Here is a 17,872-nt window from a genome sequence, read left to right as displayed (position 1 = left end):
TGGAGCAACCAGACTCCCTGACTCCAGACTATACTACAAAGGTACAGCAATCAAGACAATATGGTACTGGCACAAAAACAGAAGTACAGATCAATGGAACAGGATATAGAGCCCAGAGATAAACTCACGCACCTTACCTTTGACAAAGGAGGCAAGAATACACAATGGAGAAAAGACAGACTCTTCAATAAGTGGTGCTGGGAAAACTGGACAGCTACATGTAAAAGAATGAAATTAGAACACTCCCTAACACCATACACAAATATAAACTCACAATGGATTGAAGATTAAATGTAAGGCCAGACACTATAAAACTCCTAGAAGAAAACAGGCAGAACCCTCTATGACATACATCAAAGCAAGATCTTTTTAGACTCACCTCCTAGAATAACGGAAATAAGAACAAAAATAAACAAATGGGACCTAATGAAACCTAAAAGCTTTTGCACAGCAAAGGAAATTGTAAACAAGATGAAAAGACAAGCTTCAGAATGGGAGAAAATATTTGCCAATGAAACAACTGACAAAGGATTAATCTCCAAAACATACAAGCAGCTCAATATCAAAAAACAAACAACCCAATTAAAAAATGGGCAGAAGACCTAAATAGACATTTCTCCAAAGAAGACATGCAGATGGCTAACAAACACATGAAAAGATGCTCAACATCACTAATCATTAGAGAAATGCAAATCAAAGCCACAATGAAGTATCACCTCACACAGGTCAGAATGACCATCATCAAAATACCTATAAACAATAAATGCTAGAGAGGGTGTGGGGAAAGGGAACCCTCCTGCACTGTTGGTGGGAATGTAAGTTGGTACAGCCACTATGGAAAGCAGTATGGAGGTTCCTTAAAAAACTAAAAACAGAACTACCATATGACCCAACAATCCCACTGCTGGGCATATACCCTGAGAAAACCATAATGCAGAAAGAAACATATATCACAATGTTCACTGCAGCACTATTTACAATAGCCAGGACATGGAAACAACCTAAATGCTTATCAAAGATGAATGGATAAAGAAGATGTGGCACATATATACAATGGAATATTACTCAGTCATAAAAAGGAATGAAATGGAGTTACTTGTAATGAGGTGGATGGACCCAGAGTCTGTCATACAGAGTGAAGTAAGCCGGAAACAGAAAAACAAATACTGTATGCTAATACATATATATGGAAATGTAAAGAAATGGTACTTGATGAACCCACTGGCAGGGCAAGAATAAAGATGCAGATGTAGAGAACGGACTTGAGGACATGGGGGGTGGGGAGGGGAAGGGGAAGATGGGACGAAGCGAGAGAGTAGCATTGACATACACACACTACCAAATGTAAAATAGATAGCTAATGGGAAGCTGCCGCATAACACAGGGAGATCAACTCAATGATTGGTGATGACCTAGAGGGGTGGGATAGGGAGGTTGGGAGGGAGCCTCAAGAGAGAGGGGATATAGGGATATATGTATAAACACAGCTAATTCATTTTGCTGTACAGCGTAAACTGGCACAACAGTGTAAAGTGAGTATACTCCAATAAAGATCTGAATTTTTTTAAAAAGGCAAAAAAAAAAAAAAAAGTCTTTGGGCTTTCTAGGCTTCCACTGGGAAGTCAGTTCTTGGTCTAATTTTGCTCCTCTAATGCCAATACTCTTTTTCTCTATGTACGCTTTTAAATTTTTTTCCTTATCTCCAACTTTCAGCAGTTTTACTATGACATGCCCAATTGTACTTTTCTTTGAACTTGTCCTGCTTGGAGTCCCTAGTATTTCTTGAATCTCTGGCTCGATGTCTTTCATCAGTGGGAAATTCTCAGCTATTATCTTTTAAAATACTGCCTCTTCCTCATTCTCATTTTCCTCTCCTGATGCTGTGGTTCTATTAAGATATGTGTTTAGTGTTTTATGTGTTCTACATATTTATTTTCCTCTTCTCTGTTTTAACCATTCTTGGTTTCTGTGTGTTTAATTTTGGATATTTCTTCTAAATTATCTTTTAGTTCAATAGTTTCTCTCCAGCTCTTTCTAATCTTACATTAAACATATCCATTCTTCTTAATTTCACCTATCATATTTTCCTGTTCTAGAATTTCAACTTGATTTCCATTTCTTTGTTGAAATTTTCAATATTCTCTGTCAATCCCTTGAACACAATACTCATATTTGTTGTTGTATTTTTCGAATAACTTCATTTTCTTGATTTCCTGTGGATGTTTTGTCTGTTTATTCTTTTACTTTTTTGGAAATATCCTGTGTGTGCATGTTTGATTTGATGCTGGATGTTGTATATTAAAAATTAACAAGTTAATAGTCTGGATGACATCATCTTAATCAAGATGGCATTTGTTTTTGCTTCTGGCAGGCAGGGAGGCTAAGAGAAGAAGCAATTCCTGATTGTCTTTCTCAAGTAAGGAATAAAAATGTTAAGGGCTTCAGTGCTGTGATGGATGGTCTATTTCTGGTACATTTTTACTCACAGGTTAGGCCTTTCAGAGTCCTAGCTGAAAACATGGGTTATTAGGGACCTTCCTTTTTTGGGGTCCTTAAATTTCAGCGTTTATCTCCCTGCCTCATGAGTCTGTCAAGGATCTGCTCATTTTATCAGCCTCTCAGTTGCTTCTTTCCAGTCAGTAACCGCCTTGAGGGAGAAGCCCCCCTCCTCCTAATGCCAGATCACCTCTTTGAGCCTCTTTTTCTTGCAGACCAGACCCTCACAATTCCTCACACACAACCTTTGTAGCTATGCCATGCATTCAAAACAGTAGCTTTTGTTAAAAAAACATTTTGTCCTAGCTGTTCACAGAAGGGGAATTGGTTCCAACTACTTAATACACCATTGCTGATACTGGAATTCCTCCATGCAAAAATTTTTTAAGTTTAAATGGTTGATTTAAATTTTTTCCCTTAATTTCTTCTGAATTCTGATTCTTGGTAAGAGAGACCACCATTTTACTAGTATTTAGAAGTTTGTGTTTTGTTATAGTTATTTTATGGTTTCGGTTTTTACATTTAAATTTTTGATCCATTTGGAATTTATCTTGATTCACTGAGGTTATATACAACTTACTTCTATTTCTGATGCACATTTGTTGGGTAGTCTATCTTTTTGTTACGGACTTGAAATTTTACCTTTTTATATAGTAAATTAACCTGCAGATTTGTATCTCTGGACTTTCAACTTTTCTATTGTTTCATTGTATGTCCCTGTTCAAATGTCTGTGTGACATTCTTTTTTTTTAATGACTTTAAGATTGATGGTCATGCAATACTCTGCATGCAAAGTAAATAATTTGATCAGTTATGATATATGTATACAGTAGTGAAACCATCACTACAATTAAAATAATTAAAATTTTGTCCTTTTTTAATCTATCACAAACTCTGATGCCACCCACTGTGACGAAGCAACAAACTGATTGTCATTTTAATCTGCAGTTTCTAGACACTTGATAAATGGAATCACGTAGAATATACTCATTTTGTCTTTTATTCAATAGTTATTTTGAGACTAATCCATGTTGTTGCCTTTGGTGTTAGTTTGTTCCTTCTTATTGGTAAGTAATAGTATTCTATATATTTGTTTATCCACTCACCTGTCGTTGGATATTCGGGGTGATCCCAATTTTGGGCTATCACAAGTAAAGTTGCTATAAAATTTTGTATATTAGACTTTGTTATATAATGCTTTGGTTTCTCTTGAATAAAGATGGAATGGCTAGCTTCTATGATATGTGTAATTTTCCGAAATTGCTTAACTATTTTCCAAAGTGCTTGTACCATTCTGCATTCAAATAAGTGAATGAGATTTCCAGTTGATCTACATATTTATCAACACTTGATACTGTCAGTCTTTATTATAAGTTTAGTTATTCTTATGGATGTATCTCACTGTGATTTTAACCCGCATCTCCTTTAAGATGCAACTTAACGATAAGAAAAATCTTTCACATACTTATCTTTCTTCATGAAGTGTCTGTTCAGATATTTTGCTCATTTTACATATATTTTTCCTTCTCGTTAGTTGCATGAGTGCACTTTATTTTGGCAGCATATGCTTTTCAAATATCTTCTCCTAATCTCTGATTTTCTTAATCGGTTTTTGAAAAACAGAAGTTTTTAATATTAAGTCCAATGTATTGATATCTTTAAATCTATAGATCAATTTGAGGACAACTGACATCTTTACAATGTTGATTCTTCCCATCTATGAAGATGATATATTTCCTCAATTATTTAGGTCTTCTTCAATTTCTGAGTAGTGTTTTAGGGGGAGTTCTCAGAAAACAATGGCCAAAGGCCCAATTTAGCTCATGGCTTGTTTTCCTATGGTCCATGAGAGAAGAATAATTTTTACATTTTAAAGGGTTGTCATAAAGATGAAGAATAAAACAGGAAAGAGAATACCTGTAGCTCACTAACCTAAAATATTTCATACCCGGCGCTTTACACAAAGTGTGTCAGCCCTGTTGTACAGAATTGCTTATAGAGGTCTTGAACATAATTCATCCATTGGTTCAATGGATATTCAATGAATAAATGAAGAAAAACATTTTCATTTTCAGAAACAAATTTGTGAAACAGCCTGTTAAAGGATGCTGAATTAAGACCATGACAGATCAGCAAAAGGAAGACACAGGAAAGAGATTCTCAGGAGTGTGGATTTCCTTTCTATCTTGGCTTTCTGCCTCCCTACTTTCCTTCTGGGCCCCCGCCCCACTGCTATTTCCTCTGACAAAGATTTCTGACACTTTAGGGACATGGATGTTGGTGCTATATGATTGAAGAAAATATAAACGCATGATTTTTTTCAGTTTTATTTTCTTACTGTTCATTGCTGGTGTATTAGTGAGGGTTCTCCAGGAAAACAGAACCAATAGATAGAGGATAGACACCCAGATATTCTAAGTAATTGGCTTGCATGATTGATGCTAGGGGCTGATAAATCTGAAATCCATAGGGCAGGCCTGCAGGCTGGAAACTCAATAAGAGTTGATGTTCCAATCTTGAGTCCAAAAAGTTCAGGGCATCAGGCTGGAAACCCACGCAGAGTTTCTATGTTGAGGTTTCGAGGAGAACAGCTTCCTCGGGAAAGCTCACCCTTTGCTCTAAGACGTTCAACCGACTGCATGAGGTCTAACAGATTCTCTCCTTGACCAAGCTTTAATCAGACGCCTCTAAACTCCCTTCTCAATTAGGCTCTTACTTTTGAACTTCTGTATTTATCTCTGCATTCCTCAATTTTAGCAAGAATCCTGCTGACTCAGTTTGGCCAGAATCCCCCACCCTCAATATCTGATATCTGGTTCCTTATCCTCCTCCTCCTCGATCCGCTGCTCCCCAATCACCCCCCACTCCCACCGCTGCCCAGGTGATGTCTGATCACTCCCACCTGCCTGCCTCCAGCAAGAACCCTGTCAGTTTAGCCAGAATCCCTCCCCACTCACCCCTTACCCCTCCTGTTTTCTTGTAGTAGTTTTCCATTCACTGACATGCCGGCCAAACCCAGCGGGCTCCTGGGCTACAAATTCCCACTTTTCCTTGTCTGGAGTTGAGCCCAATGTCTCTGCCCTAGTACAAAACGCCACTGTAGTAGGCCCCCTGAATAGTTTGCCTTACCGTTAACATGTGTCAGGGATAACTTTTCTGTAACACGTTCATCCACAGCGGACTCGGAAATGGGTTCACCAGTCTGGTCACCCATCCTACTTGGCCTCCGCCTCCGCCTTATTTTCCTCGCGTCTGTAAAATCGCAGACTAGGACCTCGCTACTGAACACGTGGTCCTCAGAGCAGCAATACAGGATCACCTGGGACCGTTAGAAATGCACAATCTTGGGCACTGGCTCCAAAAGTTATCCTTGTGCACCTTTTTTTCTTTTTGTTTCGGCTCTTTCCTGTCCTAGCAGCTGTATACTTGTATGTACATTTTCCTATGTTTTCTGTGGACAATAAGAAGTTAAAACATAATTCTAGGAGCAACTGCGTTAGCTGCATCCAGCCGGGTTCCTCAGACGCAGGGCAGCGTTTGCGGAGACGGCGTCGCTAGCCGCTGAGGGGCTGCTGCACCCGGCCACACGCCGCCGTGAGGTCGCGGTCTGCTCGCGCCGTGGCGCCTCCGCTCGCCCCTGCGAAACTCCGCCTCATCCTCCCCTCCGCCGGTCCCCGCATGGCCGCCCGCGAGGCCCTGACTGATTCAGTCACCGCGGCCCCCCGACCGTCGCGAAAACCCGGACTAACGGACCCGGGGCGTCGCTGGGGCCGCCCGGGGGCGAGGGGGCCTCACGGAGCATGCGCGGGGAGGGTGCGCGCACATGCGCAGTGCCCGCGCAGGGTCGCGCGCCGGGTGTTGGGCGGCCGCGAGGCTGCGCGCGCGGTTGACGTGTTCGGTGGCTGAGGCGGCGGCCGCTGTGGGGCGCCGGGAGGGGCAGGGCAGGCGGGGCCGGGGGCTGAACCCGGAAGTGGGTCGGCGCCGGAGCCAGCGCGCGGGGAGTGGAGCTCGGCGGCCGGGAGCCAGCGGGGAGCCCTGGGTTCCCGGTAATGGACGCGCGGGGCGTCCGCGCGGGGAGCGGGTTGGCGGGCGGCGGGGCGCCCTCGGCGGCGCGGTGTTAACCCGGCAGGGCCTGCGGAGGCTCAGCTCCGGCGGCCGTACCCCGGGTGACCTGCTGTCCTCTCCGCGCTCCTCCCGAGGCCGTCCCACCGGGCGCCTCCGGCCTTTGGACGCCCGCCGGCCCCGAGGAGGTGCGCCTCGCCGCCCCGGGGAAGCGTGTTAACCGGGGACGTGGATTCCGCGGCCGCGACGGCCTGGTTGTCACCGTCCCGGTGCCCCTGCACCGCGAAGGTGGCCGCCTAGACCTGCACCCCGGGCGGGCTCCGGGGAGCCTCCCCTTCTGCGCCCCTTTCCCCCACCCGGTTCGGGAGTCGGGCCTGCAAGGTGTGCTCTGCCTCCTTTAAAATTATTCTTTTGTTGGCTGTCTTTTCTAACTCGGCCCTCCTTGTTCTCCGCCCTAAAATCTCAGCCACGAATGCGTGGAAGCGGTGACTTTGTCGTAATTTAGTTTTCGTTTAGGAAGGATTTGTTGACAGTGCCGCGAATTTTACGTGGTTCTTCCTCTTTTCGCAGACCATGCAACCCTTGGGCACGCCCCTCCAGAAGCTGTGGTCCAAGACAATCTAGTTTTCCTTTATAAATCTCTCCAGACACTTATGAAGTTTCTTGTTCTGAAACCGTTGTACTGCAATGAAGAAAAGGAGAAAGGTTACTTCGCATCTCGACGAGAAGATCCACCTAGGCTACCATAAAGCGTCTTCGCAGGGAAATGTTGCAGCGGAGTGTGAGCAAGTAAGCGACACTCACTCCACAGAAAGACCAGCGCCTGAAGCTCTTCGCTGTTGTCAGGAACTTCCTCCCTCTCCGGATCAGAGAAAACTTCTGAGCTCTTTGCAGTACAATAAGAACTTGCTGAAGTATTTAAATGATGATAGGCAGAAGCAACCGTCTTTCTGTGACTTACTTATCATAGTAGAAGGAAAAGAATTTAGTGCGCATAAAGTTGTCGTTGCCGTTGGCAGTAGTTATTTTCATGCGTGTTTGAGCAAAAATCCAAGCACGGATGTTGTTACCCTGGATCACGTTACACACTCCGTTTTTCAGCATTTGCTTGAATTTCTTTACACATCAGAATTTTTTGTGTACAAATATGAAATCCCTCTTGTTTTAGAGGCTGCAAAATTTCTGGATATTATAGATGCAGTTAAGCTGCTAAATAACGAAAATGTTGCCACTTTTCAGTCTGAGCTAACCGAAAAGTCATCACCAGAAGAAACACTAAGCGAATTAACTGGAAGGCTATCGAGTAATCATCAGTGTAAATTCTGTAGTAGACATTTTTGTTATAAGAAGTCTTTAGAGAATCATTTGGCGAAAACCCATAGGTCCCTTTTATTAGGGAAAAAACATGGGTTAAAAATGCTGGAGAGAAGTTTTTCCACAAGAAGATCAAAACGGAATCGGAAGTGCCCTGTTCAGTTTGATGACACCAGTGATGATGATCAGGAAAGTGGTGATGGGTCAGACAATTTGAATCAAGACAGTTTTGATAAGGAAAAGTCAGATAGAAATGATTCCGAGGATCCCGGAAGTGAATATAATGCTGAAGAAGATGAGCTAGAGGAGGAAATGTCAGATGAATACTCTGACCTTGAAGAACAGAGTGAAAAAGATCAGAATGATGCAGAAGAGGAGCCTGAGGCTGGTGACTCTGTCGGAAGCATTCACGAGGGGTTAACCCCTGTGGTCATTCAGAACAGTAACAAAAAAATATTGCAGTGTCCCAAATGTGATAAGACATTTGACCGCATAGGTAAGAAAAGAGAGCTTGTTTCCTGTCTCTGATAACTTACTTTTCATGGATATTTTAAAGATGATAATTAAAAACTAAACTTTGAAAGTAACTTTAAAAAAGAAAACAAGTAGGGAGGATATTTGATTTTTGATACGTATTTTATCCTGTTATAGTAGATTCGTTGTGATTCAGGAATTAAGTGTTTATATTACCCTTTATCTTCTCTTCCTCATGTCCTGGCGGTAGATGACAGATCATTAGTTCCTGTATTTAGTATGAAAGATTCCAGAGTATCAATAATTACGAATGTGGAGCTTTGATTTATATGCTAATTTAATTTCATAGGTAACTGATATTTTGAGTCATTATGAGAAAATTGAGTTAGGTTATATTAGATATAATTTAATAATTTGTATACTGTTTCCCCTTGAGCATGGTAATATGTGAGTCATAGTCACTTTTCCAGTATCCAGTACTGTTTAGAATTGGGATGTTTCAGATTAGTCTAATATATAGCTAGGAATAAAACTGTACTAAATGTAATTTCATTCTGTAGACAGAGACTTTAGGAAGTGTCCTAGTAGTAGTCTTGTGTTACTATAAGAATGAATAAATCAACTTTTTTTTTTGTTAAAAAAGCGTATGTGGGAAATGTCTGTAACCCTAAGTTAAAAATTTATCAGTGAATATTTACTTTCAAGAGATCTAATATTTGCTAGTAAAGTAATTTTTGGAGATGTCTTATGTGGACTTTCTAATGTGAACTTTTAAATTGCAGCAGTTCAGCTATTTACATATAAATCAAAGTTATGAAATTGGGAAATATATTCTACCGCATAGAATAGTAGAAAGAACAGATAAGTGTAATATGACCTTGTAAAATTACTTATGCAGTTTAACATATCCCAGTGTGTTTTAGGGTGTTGAGTTACTTATGTTACTGGCATAGGTGGAAGTTGGTTACATGAGGTGTTGGTAACCATTTGCTGTCAGAGTGTTCCAGGGTATAAACTTTGGCATAGCAGTGGTAACCTCTTTTTGGTTTTTACTCTACCTTTGAATATTTTTTTCTAAATCAGACTTTTTGACAATCCAATTTAATAATTATTTATTGCTATTTTTACTGTGTTTAAGGTTCTGTACGAATGAATAACTTTTTTTGAGTAACTCAGTTGGAAGAGCGTGCAGACACAAGTAGCTTGTTAGACAGGTTGGTAAATGCTCCTGTTGAGCTGTGAACAGATGCTGTGAGGGTTATAGGGAAGAGAACAACATTTTTGGATTGAGATACCTGACAACACTTCATCTTTCCAGTTGATTCTGTTTTTTAGACCTTGTATTCTTAGCACATGCTTCCTGTATTATGCTTTAATTTGACCTAATTTGACTTGAGATGTGTGGGGCAGGGGTCAGTTTGCAAATGGCATTGCAGGCCTAGGATGTAGATCTCAAACTGTCCTATTGAACACTAGGCCTGTGAGATGCATTATGAACAAGGGGTTCTGTGTTCAGGTGAGTCGGGGAAAACTATATTCATCTACCTATATTAAAGCTCTCAAGTTCTCTAGTAAAGAAGCCTGTTAATTTTACTTAACCTGGCATTTCCTCAAATATTTTTACCAGGAGACACTTTTGGGGTTCTCCTTGGAAACTCCCAGGAAAGTAGAGTTCTGTGCACACTCTTTTGGAAAGACCGCTCAAGATTAAGGTCCTGATGTACTAAGAGGAAGGCGTTTTGCAGCTTTTTTGACCAAGTTCAGTTCAGATAATCAGATAATTGTGGGAATCAATAGGTCACATTGTCAGCTTATTTCCAGCCTCCTTTCTGAATGTACTTTACATTAAAACCCTCTTATCTTACATTATATTTCTCTTATTGAGCCCCTCTTTTGATTAGCTTCTTTGGGGCTGGCTGACTTTAGCAAACAACAGCTTGAGATTGTGATTTTATTATACTGGTTACAAAGTATGAGCTGCAGTGATGTCAGACTGCCCGCATTTTTGAATCCAGGTCTTATGTGAGTTGTTTAACCTGTGTGTACATTTGTTTCCTTACAGATAGAGTGGGATGGTGTTTTAATAGTACCTTCTCATGGGGGTTACTCTGAGGATTAAATGGGGTAGTCCTTGTAAATCACTTAAAATATCATGTGAAGTTTAGGTGTGCAGGGAATGATATCCGCTCTTATTCATCATTAATATAGTTTTTCAGTATCTCTACTATGCCAAACACTAAACAAGTATGAAATGATCTATTCTGTCATCAAGAATCTTAGAGATTAATGACTACATGCAAAAATACAATTATATTGCAAAAGTACAATTATATTACAATAAAGATAATCTTATCAGGACAAATACAGAGGCTTAGAGGAATCAGAAAAGATTTCACGGAGCAGGTAGCATTTGAGCTGAGACCTGAAGAATAGGGAGGAACTTGCACTGCAGAAAGACCAAAAAAATGCGAAGACATGGAGGTAGTTGTGTTCTGGAAATTGCTAAGGGCAGGGTGATTTCGGGGTGGAAAAGGAGGCATAAGGAAAATGACAAGAGATGAGGATTGGCAAGTAAGCAGAGGTCAAGTTTTGAATGGTTTGTATGCTGTACACAGGAGTTTTTATCCAGCAAGTGATAGGAAGTTGAGAAAACTTTTATCAAAGGAAATGACAGCCATAGGAGTTCTAGAAAGATATGCTAGCTTCACTGAAGAGAAGGAAGTTGGAAAGATCGGAGGGGCGTGGCAGACTTGGGCTAGAAGATGAGCAGCATTGAGAATGGGATGTGGGACAGGGGTAGATGAAAGGTGCAGTGAATACAGACTTCAGTGGACCGGTGATGGGTAGAGTGAAAAGAATATTCAGATGGAGAAAACCTGTGTTTCTTAAATGTCCTTCTTTATCGTCCCTATCAGAAGTCCTTTTTATTCTTAAAATAAAACAATTCAAGGGCTACTTTCCAGTAACCCTCATATCACCCACATTTCTTTCATAGGATTTTAAAATTTAGAATTTTTTTAAGAACTTTTATTGAGATACAGTTGACATACAATAAACTGCATATATTTAAAGTGTACAATTGGATATTTTTTTTCTTATTAGTAATGTGTATGTGGCAATCCCAATCTCCCAACCCTCCTAGAATTTTGATTGTTATTTCCCTGTATCATTAGATTGTGAGCTTGAAAGTTTTGTATGTTACTTTTGGTTAGTATCCTTCGTGATATATCCTTCGTGATACCCCAGGTCATTTCAGATAATAAGTTTTCAGTAAGCTCTTGTTTGAGCTAAGATGAAAAATTGACTCTGAGTTTGGATTTGTAGACGCCTTTAACTTGCTGTCCATGTCCAGAGTGAGTTTAGGAAAGAGAATTAATAAGTTCTGAGACCTTCTGCTGGAACCATTAGCTCCACAATATATAGTTTACTAATTTGGTTCCAGCACTTTGGATCTTTTATCTTTTTTGATGTGTTTTTAGTTGCTCAGAGTGAGACTCCTGATCCAGTTATATTTTTCCTTAGGCTCCCAGCTGTCCTCTTCTCAGCCTATTCTCATGCATATAAGAGTCCTTTGACCTTTCCCCCTTATACCAAAAACCTAGTGGGTGAAAAGGCAAAAATGGGGAGAAGATGACAGATGGGGGTGAGAGAAAAATTTTGGATAATTTATCTTCTTTGTCATTCCTACTGGGAATTAAAATTTTTCCTTAGATTAAATTTAATCTCTTCTAGAGGTAGAAGATGTTTAAAAACTTAAAAAAAATGTGATTGTCTAGACCATCCTGACAGGTTCCTTTTGGTTCTGAATAGTGAAGAGTTATAACAGTGGTATAATTCTCTGCTTTAAAGTTAAATATTTTAGTTAAGTATTGTTTAGGGTATGCCAAATGAATAAATTCAAGGTATAATTTAAGATTTGGCATATGAGATATATAATGAGCTAATTTGATGATGTTTCTCTTTGTAAAACCTCCATACATAATCTGATAATAGTTTTCCATGACCCATATGGAATGAAGCACAAGATAAGTTTTGTCATGTGAAAATATCTTTATTTTGTGTCTCCTGATTTGAGACACAATTCATACTGGGATTCAGTCAGAAAAAAGCTTTGAATGGAATTTCTTAATATTTTATTATGTGTTTTCTATTGGTGGTTAAGAATGGTGGGGCACAGCTTAGTGTTCTATGGAAGAATACTGAGGGTTTTTTTGGATGGAAACTTTATTTGATAACTTTGAAGTAAACATTTGATTTATACATTGTTATTGAATTCCCCCCACCCTGTAAGAAAAGGAACAGATGTATGTGTTGCCTGTGCTTATGCTGAGGAGAACCACCCCCCACATCCCTACCAATTGGTTGAAGCATGGGATTTCTTTGGACATTTATCTGACTTTGGGGTTCAGTGTTCCCTCAGAAGTTGTGTCTCTTCTGTTGTTCAGAAATTCAAATCCATGTAGATAGCAGGTGCTGCAATGCCTTTGTGCATAAAATTTGAATTAATAACATAAAAATGGTTTTTTACTTTAGAGATTCTAAATGTTATAATGAATTATTCAAGTTTATGTATCTTCATTGGTTTCTTTGGACTTTGCTGAATTTATTTTAAAATAATTTGGGGGGTTTTTTTTTTTGTCTTTTGTTTTTTGGTTAAATCCTGTTAAGTACTGGTCTGTAGGCAAATGGAAGTTTAACAATCAAAAGTGGTTTTGACTTTTTCATTTAACTGCCACTTTATGGCTTTAATATTCAATTACATATAACTTAATTTTTATTTGCAAGCAAAAATTTCTTGACTTTAAATAAAGGGAAAATTCTAGTAATTACTAATTTAACATCTTTCCAGCAAAGGCATTTTCATAGAAAATAAAAGTTTTGGTGAAGATTTTTCTTATTTAAGATTTTTATTAAGTTGCTCTTCCTGTTCACTTGGGTGTGAAAATCAGGAGACTTGAACGGTAGGGGGTTGATAAGTTAGCTTTCAGTCCTGAGACTCTGTGCTAAGCATTCAGTCAATCCCCAGGTAAGAATGGTCCTGTTCCAAAAATCACTTATAACTTAGTCATTTAAAAATCATACTGTATACTCTTGATTCATTTACATAATTTAAAAAACAAGTTTATGAAAATGTGAAATGTGGAAACTTTCACAATGAAAGAAGACTTTTTTTTTTAATTCCGTAAAATGACTCCTATCTTTGCGAAATTAAAATTGTGGGTTATTAGTACATATTGATAATGTTTGGAATCCGTACCTTTTCTCATATCCAGTAGATGTGTAACAAATATTAAGGAATCCAATACAAGCATGCCACATAATAATAGAGAAAAATTAAAATCAACTCGGAAAATATTTCCCCAAAGAAATTGTTATAGCAGTATTGATGTGGTTATATCCTGCAAAAAGTAATAAAAATCAGTGCTCTTCCAACTTTTTTTTTGGATGGTTCAAGGTCAGAAATACATTTATTTTTATGCTATATACATATATATGTATATGTATATACATACACTGAAGCAAAATAATTGCATGAATCTAGTGTGAATGCATTCTGATATTTTCTACTCTGCTTTGTTCCTTTCTCCCCCAGTGCTAATCACAACCCACAGAACTGATTTTATGAACACTTATGACTTGTGGTTTGTAAAACACTGATCATAACGTAGTTCAACTCCTGTTTTAGAGAACTTACTTGTTATTTGTGATGTCTATGAAAAGATTTCACCTTGGGAGCTACAAGCATGCCTCTCCCCCAGGCAAGTCCCATATTAGCTCTGATCCCTTGACCACAGCAGGGAAAGTGGTGGTGCTAGGGTGTGTGTATACCTGTATCAGTGTGGTCATGCCCCTGCAGTGGCAGAGGGAGAACTGAGGAGATACTAGGTAATCTTAGCAATGGCCAGGGGACAAAGCCACATTCTGACAGTATTTTCAGAGAGCTGAAACCCCAGTTTGATCTGTTATAACATATTCATAAACCACGTGCATGCAGATTTACATTTGTGATACATCTGCATGCCTGTCCTGTGACTAGTGGTCCTGATGATGGTGATGACTGATACTTACTAATGCTTACTCTGTGCTGGGGTGTTTTAAGTGTTGTGTATATATCAATTCGTTTACTTCTCACGGCCCCATGAAATGCTAATAACTCCAGTACACAGAGGTTAAATCACTGGCGTGATTAAGATCACACAGCTAATTTAGTAGGTGCCCAAACATTGACTGAGTTTCCTGACTGCATACATGTAAAAGATGCACCCATCATCATCATGTGGTCAGTACCTAAATACTGGCTGGATTTTTATCCTGCCTTTGTCTCTCTCTGCTGATTGTCGTCCTCCCCCCACCTTGGAGAAAATACCTTGGCTCCCTTTCCTCAATATTCTTATGTAAGTGTAGTGCAGTCAGTTTTTAGGTAATATATTGTGTGTTTATTAAATATCATCATATTTAGATACATGCAATAAACTGATGAATGTATTAAGTAGATGAATAATTGTGATTTTCGTTTTTCCTCAGTGGCCTTTGAATATTTTGGGTTTTTTCTAATCTTCATTAGAGAGAGAGATATATATATGATTTATATATTTTTTTAAAAGTGTGTGGATGAAGTGCTATACTTTCACATTAACTTTAGCCTGAAGAAAAATTTATACATTTTTTTTTCCAGGACAAAGTAACGCTAAACTTTTCATTGAAAATTACTCTTCATATTGAGAGTATTTTTTCTTAATTTTTACTGCCTTTCACTTGGAAGTATCCTGAATTGAAATTTCTATTTTAAGCTACTAGGTGTGCATATTCACAACTTTGATTACAGATTAATAATAATTCCCAACATTAATTGATAGTTTATAACGGGTTAGACACAGTTGTGTTTTACGTGTCTTAATTCATTTATTATTACAACAGTCCTCTAAGGTAAATACTATTATTCTATTTTTATTTGTATACATTTTTATTATTCCATTATTAATTTTTCAGATGAGAAAGATTTGAGGCCTAGAAAGGTTACTTGTCCATGGTCACATAGCCTGCAGTTTATATCCAGGTGCCTGGATCTAGGGTCTGTGCCCCTACCTGTGATGCTATTCTGCCTCTATAACATGGAAATTTATTTTCTAAGTAATGATGTAAAAGAGTTTTAGTATAAGTAGGAATATAAGTAAGAATTAAACCAAAATGTGTCCTTATATATCATTTTTTATTGTCACTTTTCCCTTTCGACAGGCTGTGTTAAAATTTCCTTTTTTAATTTTTTTAATTGAACTATAGTTGATTTACAATATTGTATTAGTTTCAGGTGTACAGCCAAGTTATTCAGTTATATATATATATATTTTTTTCAGATTCTTTTCCATGATAGATTTGTTATGTCTATGAGTCTGTTTCTGTTTGTAAATAAGTTCATTTGTATTCTTTTTTTAGATTCCACATATAAGTGATAATAATATTTGTCTTTGGCTTACGTCACTTGGTGTGATAATCTCCATGTTGCTGCAAATGGCAGTATTTCATTATTTTTTATGGTGGCTAATATTTCATTGTGTGTGTGTGTGTATATATATATATATATAAAATACATAATACATATATATACCACAACTTCTTTATCCATTCCTCTGTCAGTGGACACTTAGGTTTCTTTGATGTCTTTGCTGTTGTAAATAGTGCTGCTATGAACATTGATGTGCATGAAACGTTTTGAGTTTGTTTTTGTCTTTTCTGGATATATGCCCAGGAGTGGGATTGCTGGATCATATGGTAACTGTATTTTTAGTTTTTTTAAGGAAACTCCATACTGTTTTCCATAATGGCTGCAGCAATTTACATTCCCACCAACAGTGTAGGAGGGTTAAAATTTCTTGATTCTTTCTATTGGAAATACCTGTAACAATTGTTTGGAACTCAGATACGCATTCAGAATATAATACAAATCTCACATTAATATGCCACCGGTGTCTGTGCATTATACCTGTTCATTTTGTCCTTTTCTTACTTTCCTTGATAACTGCCAATATATGTTGGCCTTAGTAGCTTAGTATTAAGCATGTACAGATGATTTACTTGTGTTTGAATGTCTTATAAATTGGAGAGGTCTTGTATGAATGGGCTGTAGTGAAGTATAAATTTTGTTGAGTATACTAGATTTGTAGTACTCTTTCCATATAACCTTCTTTGTGAAGAGAGAGATGAAAATATATGATACATATTATATTGCCTTTTATGATATTTTTAAAAGGTGTGCCAGATCTGAAAATTCCTTTCAATTCATGGCTATTGTACTGTTAATCATGAGATTTTATTCCAGTCAAATTCTTTAGTAAGTGTACTGAATTTAATTTTAATTTCCATCTTTTTATAGGGAAATATGAGAGCCACACACGTGTTCACACAGGTGAGAAGCCCTTTGAGTGTGATATTTGTCACCAGCGCTATTCGACAAAGTCTAACCTTACTGTTCACAGAAAGAAGCACAGTAATGAAACAGAATTTCATAAGAAGGAGCACAAGTGCCCTTATTGTAATAAACTTCATGCAAGCAAGAAGACTTTAGCCAAGCATGTTAAGAGGCAAGTATTATCTTGCTTCCGTAATGTACTTTAGTATGCCTTCTAAATATATAGTGAGCTAGAAACATCTATGGAGTGCTTGTCTCCAGTTCTTTCATTGCTTAACGTTTTCTAGACTACAAATTTATTAAGAAAAGAACAGCAAATGTTAGTTCATATTTTTTACTAATGCTATTGAGATGAAGTTTTTTGGTGTTGAAACAAAAACTATAGTCTATACTATAGAAGTTTACGATACAACATTTTGTTATCCTGGGTTTTCTGTGTTGGGTTTTGGCAAGTATGTTTTCAACATACATGGTTTTAGAACTGTAAGAAACTTACTCTGCATGCTCAGCTTTGTCTTTGGTGTATGGAAATTTGTGAGGGAAAGAATATTTAGTATAGTATTGCATATTTAACTTTGAGAAATTAAATTTACTGAAATATGGACTAAAACAAGTGAGTTGCCCTGAAGATTATCTGTGAATAGATGAGGTCCTGAATATATGTAAAATATGATTGCACTTTACTTTGACTGTTTCTGCATATTGTTAGGCACACACATTTGTATATTAAAATGATGGTGATACCTGAATTGTTAAAGTACTCAAATGTGCCTGCGTCTTTAAGAAAGGAATCAGTGCCTAAATCTTGTACTCACTGTGAACATGTCAGAGTATTGACTTAACTAATATAATCTTTTCCTAAGTCTTTTAATTTTTTTCTTCTAGATTTCATCCTGAAAATGCACAAGAATTTATTTCCATTAAGAAGACTAAGAGTGAAAGTTGGAAATGTGATGTAAGAGATTTTAATTTGTGGTAGAAAACCAAATTAAATGTAGTGTGACCTTTTAGGAAAGTAATTAAATTTTAAAGTAATATAAACTTACCTTATATCACTTTTAGAATCTCTCTTTTATATAATGTTATCCTTATCTTTTTGTAAGTTAAGCCTGTATTAGT

General features: G+C 38.0%; 2 protein-coding genes across 7 annotated transcripts in view; one reads left to right on the top strand and one right to left on the bottom strand.

The window, feature by feature from the left end:
- The window catches only part of CRB1 (crumbs cell polarity complex component 1), a 295,880-nt gene extending 289,672 nt beyond the window's left edge, over positions 1-6,208 (bottom strand). Inside the window, exons 1-2 of the mRNA XM_057729774.1 lie at positions 5,626-6,208; positions 5,399-5,402 (exon numbers count right to left, since the gene is read on the bottom strand). Of these exons, the coding sequence (XP_057585757.1) occupies positions 5,399-5,402; positions 5,626-5,710 (89 nt within the window). The 5' untranslated portion in view covers positions 5,711-6,208. The remainder of the gene's footprint in view (positions 1-5,398; positions 5,403-5,625) is intronic.
- A 207-nt stretch (positions 6,209-6,415) lies between these two features.
- Positions 6,416-17,872, top strand: part of ZBTB41 (zinc finger and BTB domain containing 41) — a 42,016-nt gene continuing 30,559 nt past the window's right edge. For 4 of the 6 annotated variants that reach the window (XR_009052650.1, XM_057727523.1, XM_057727520.1 and 1 more), the window contains exons 1-4: positions 6,561-6,746; positions 7,129-8,368; positions 16,718-16,925; positions 17,639-17,708. Coding sequence is in view for 5 of the 6 variants with exons in the window: in XM_057727523.1 (XP_057583506.1) it covers positions 7,246-8,368; positions 16,718-16,925; positions 17,639-17,708 (1,401 nt within the window). In the remaining variant the exon portion in view is untranslated. The other 2 variants (XM_057727521.1, XM_057727522.1) reach the window with 2 other exon arrangements.

The sequence above is a fragment of the Hippopotamus amphibius genome, chromosome 3 (genome assembly GCF_030028045.1).
Source record: "Hippopotamus amphibius kiboko isolate mHipAmp2 chromosome 3, mHipAmp2.hap2, whole genome shotgun sequence".
NCBI classification, from domain to species: domain Eukaryota; kingdom Metazoa; phylum Chordata; class Mammalia; order Artiodactyla; family Hippopotamidae; genus Hippopotamus; species Hippopotamus amphibius.
This window is presented reverse-complemented; position numbering and strand designations above follow the sequence as displayed.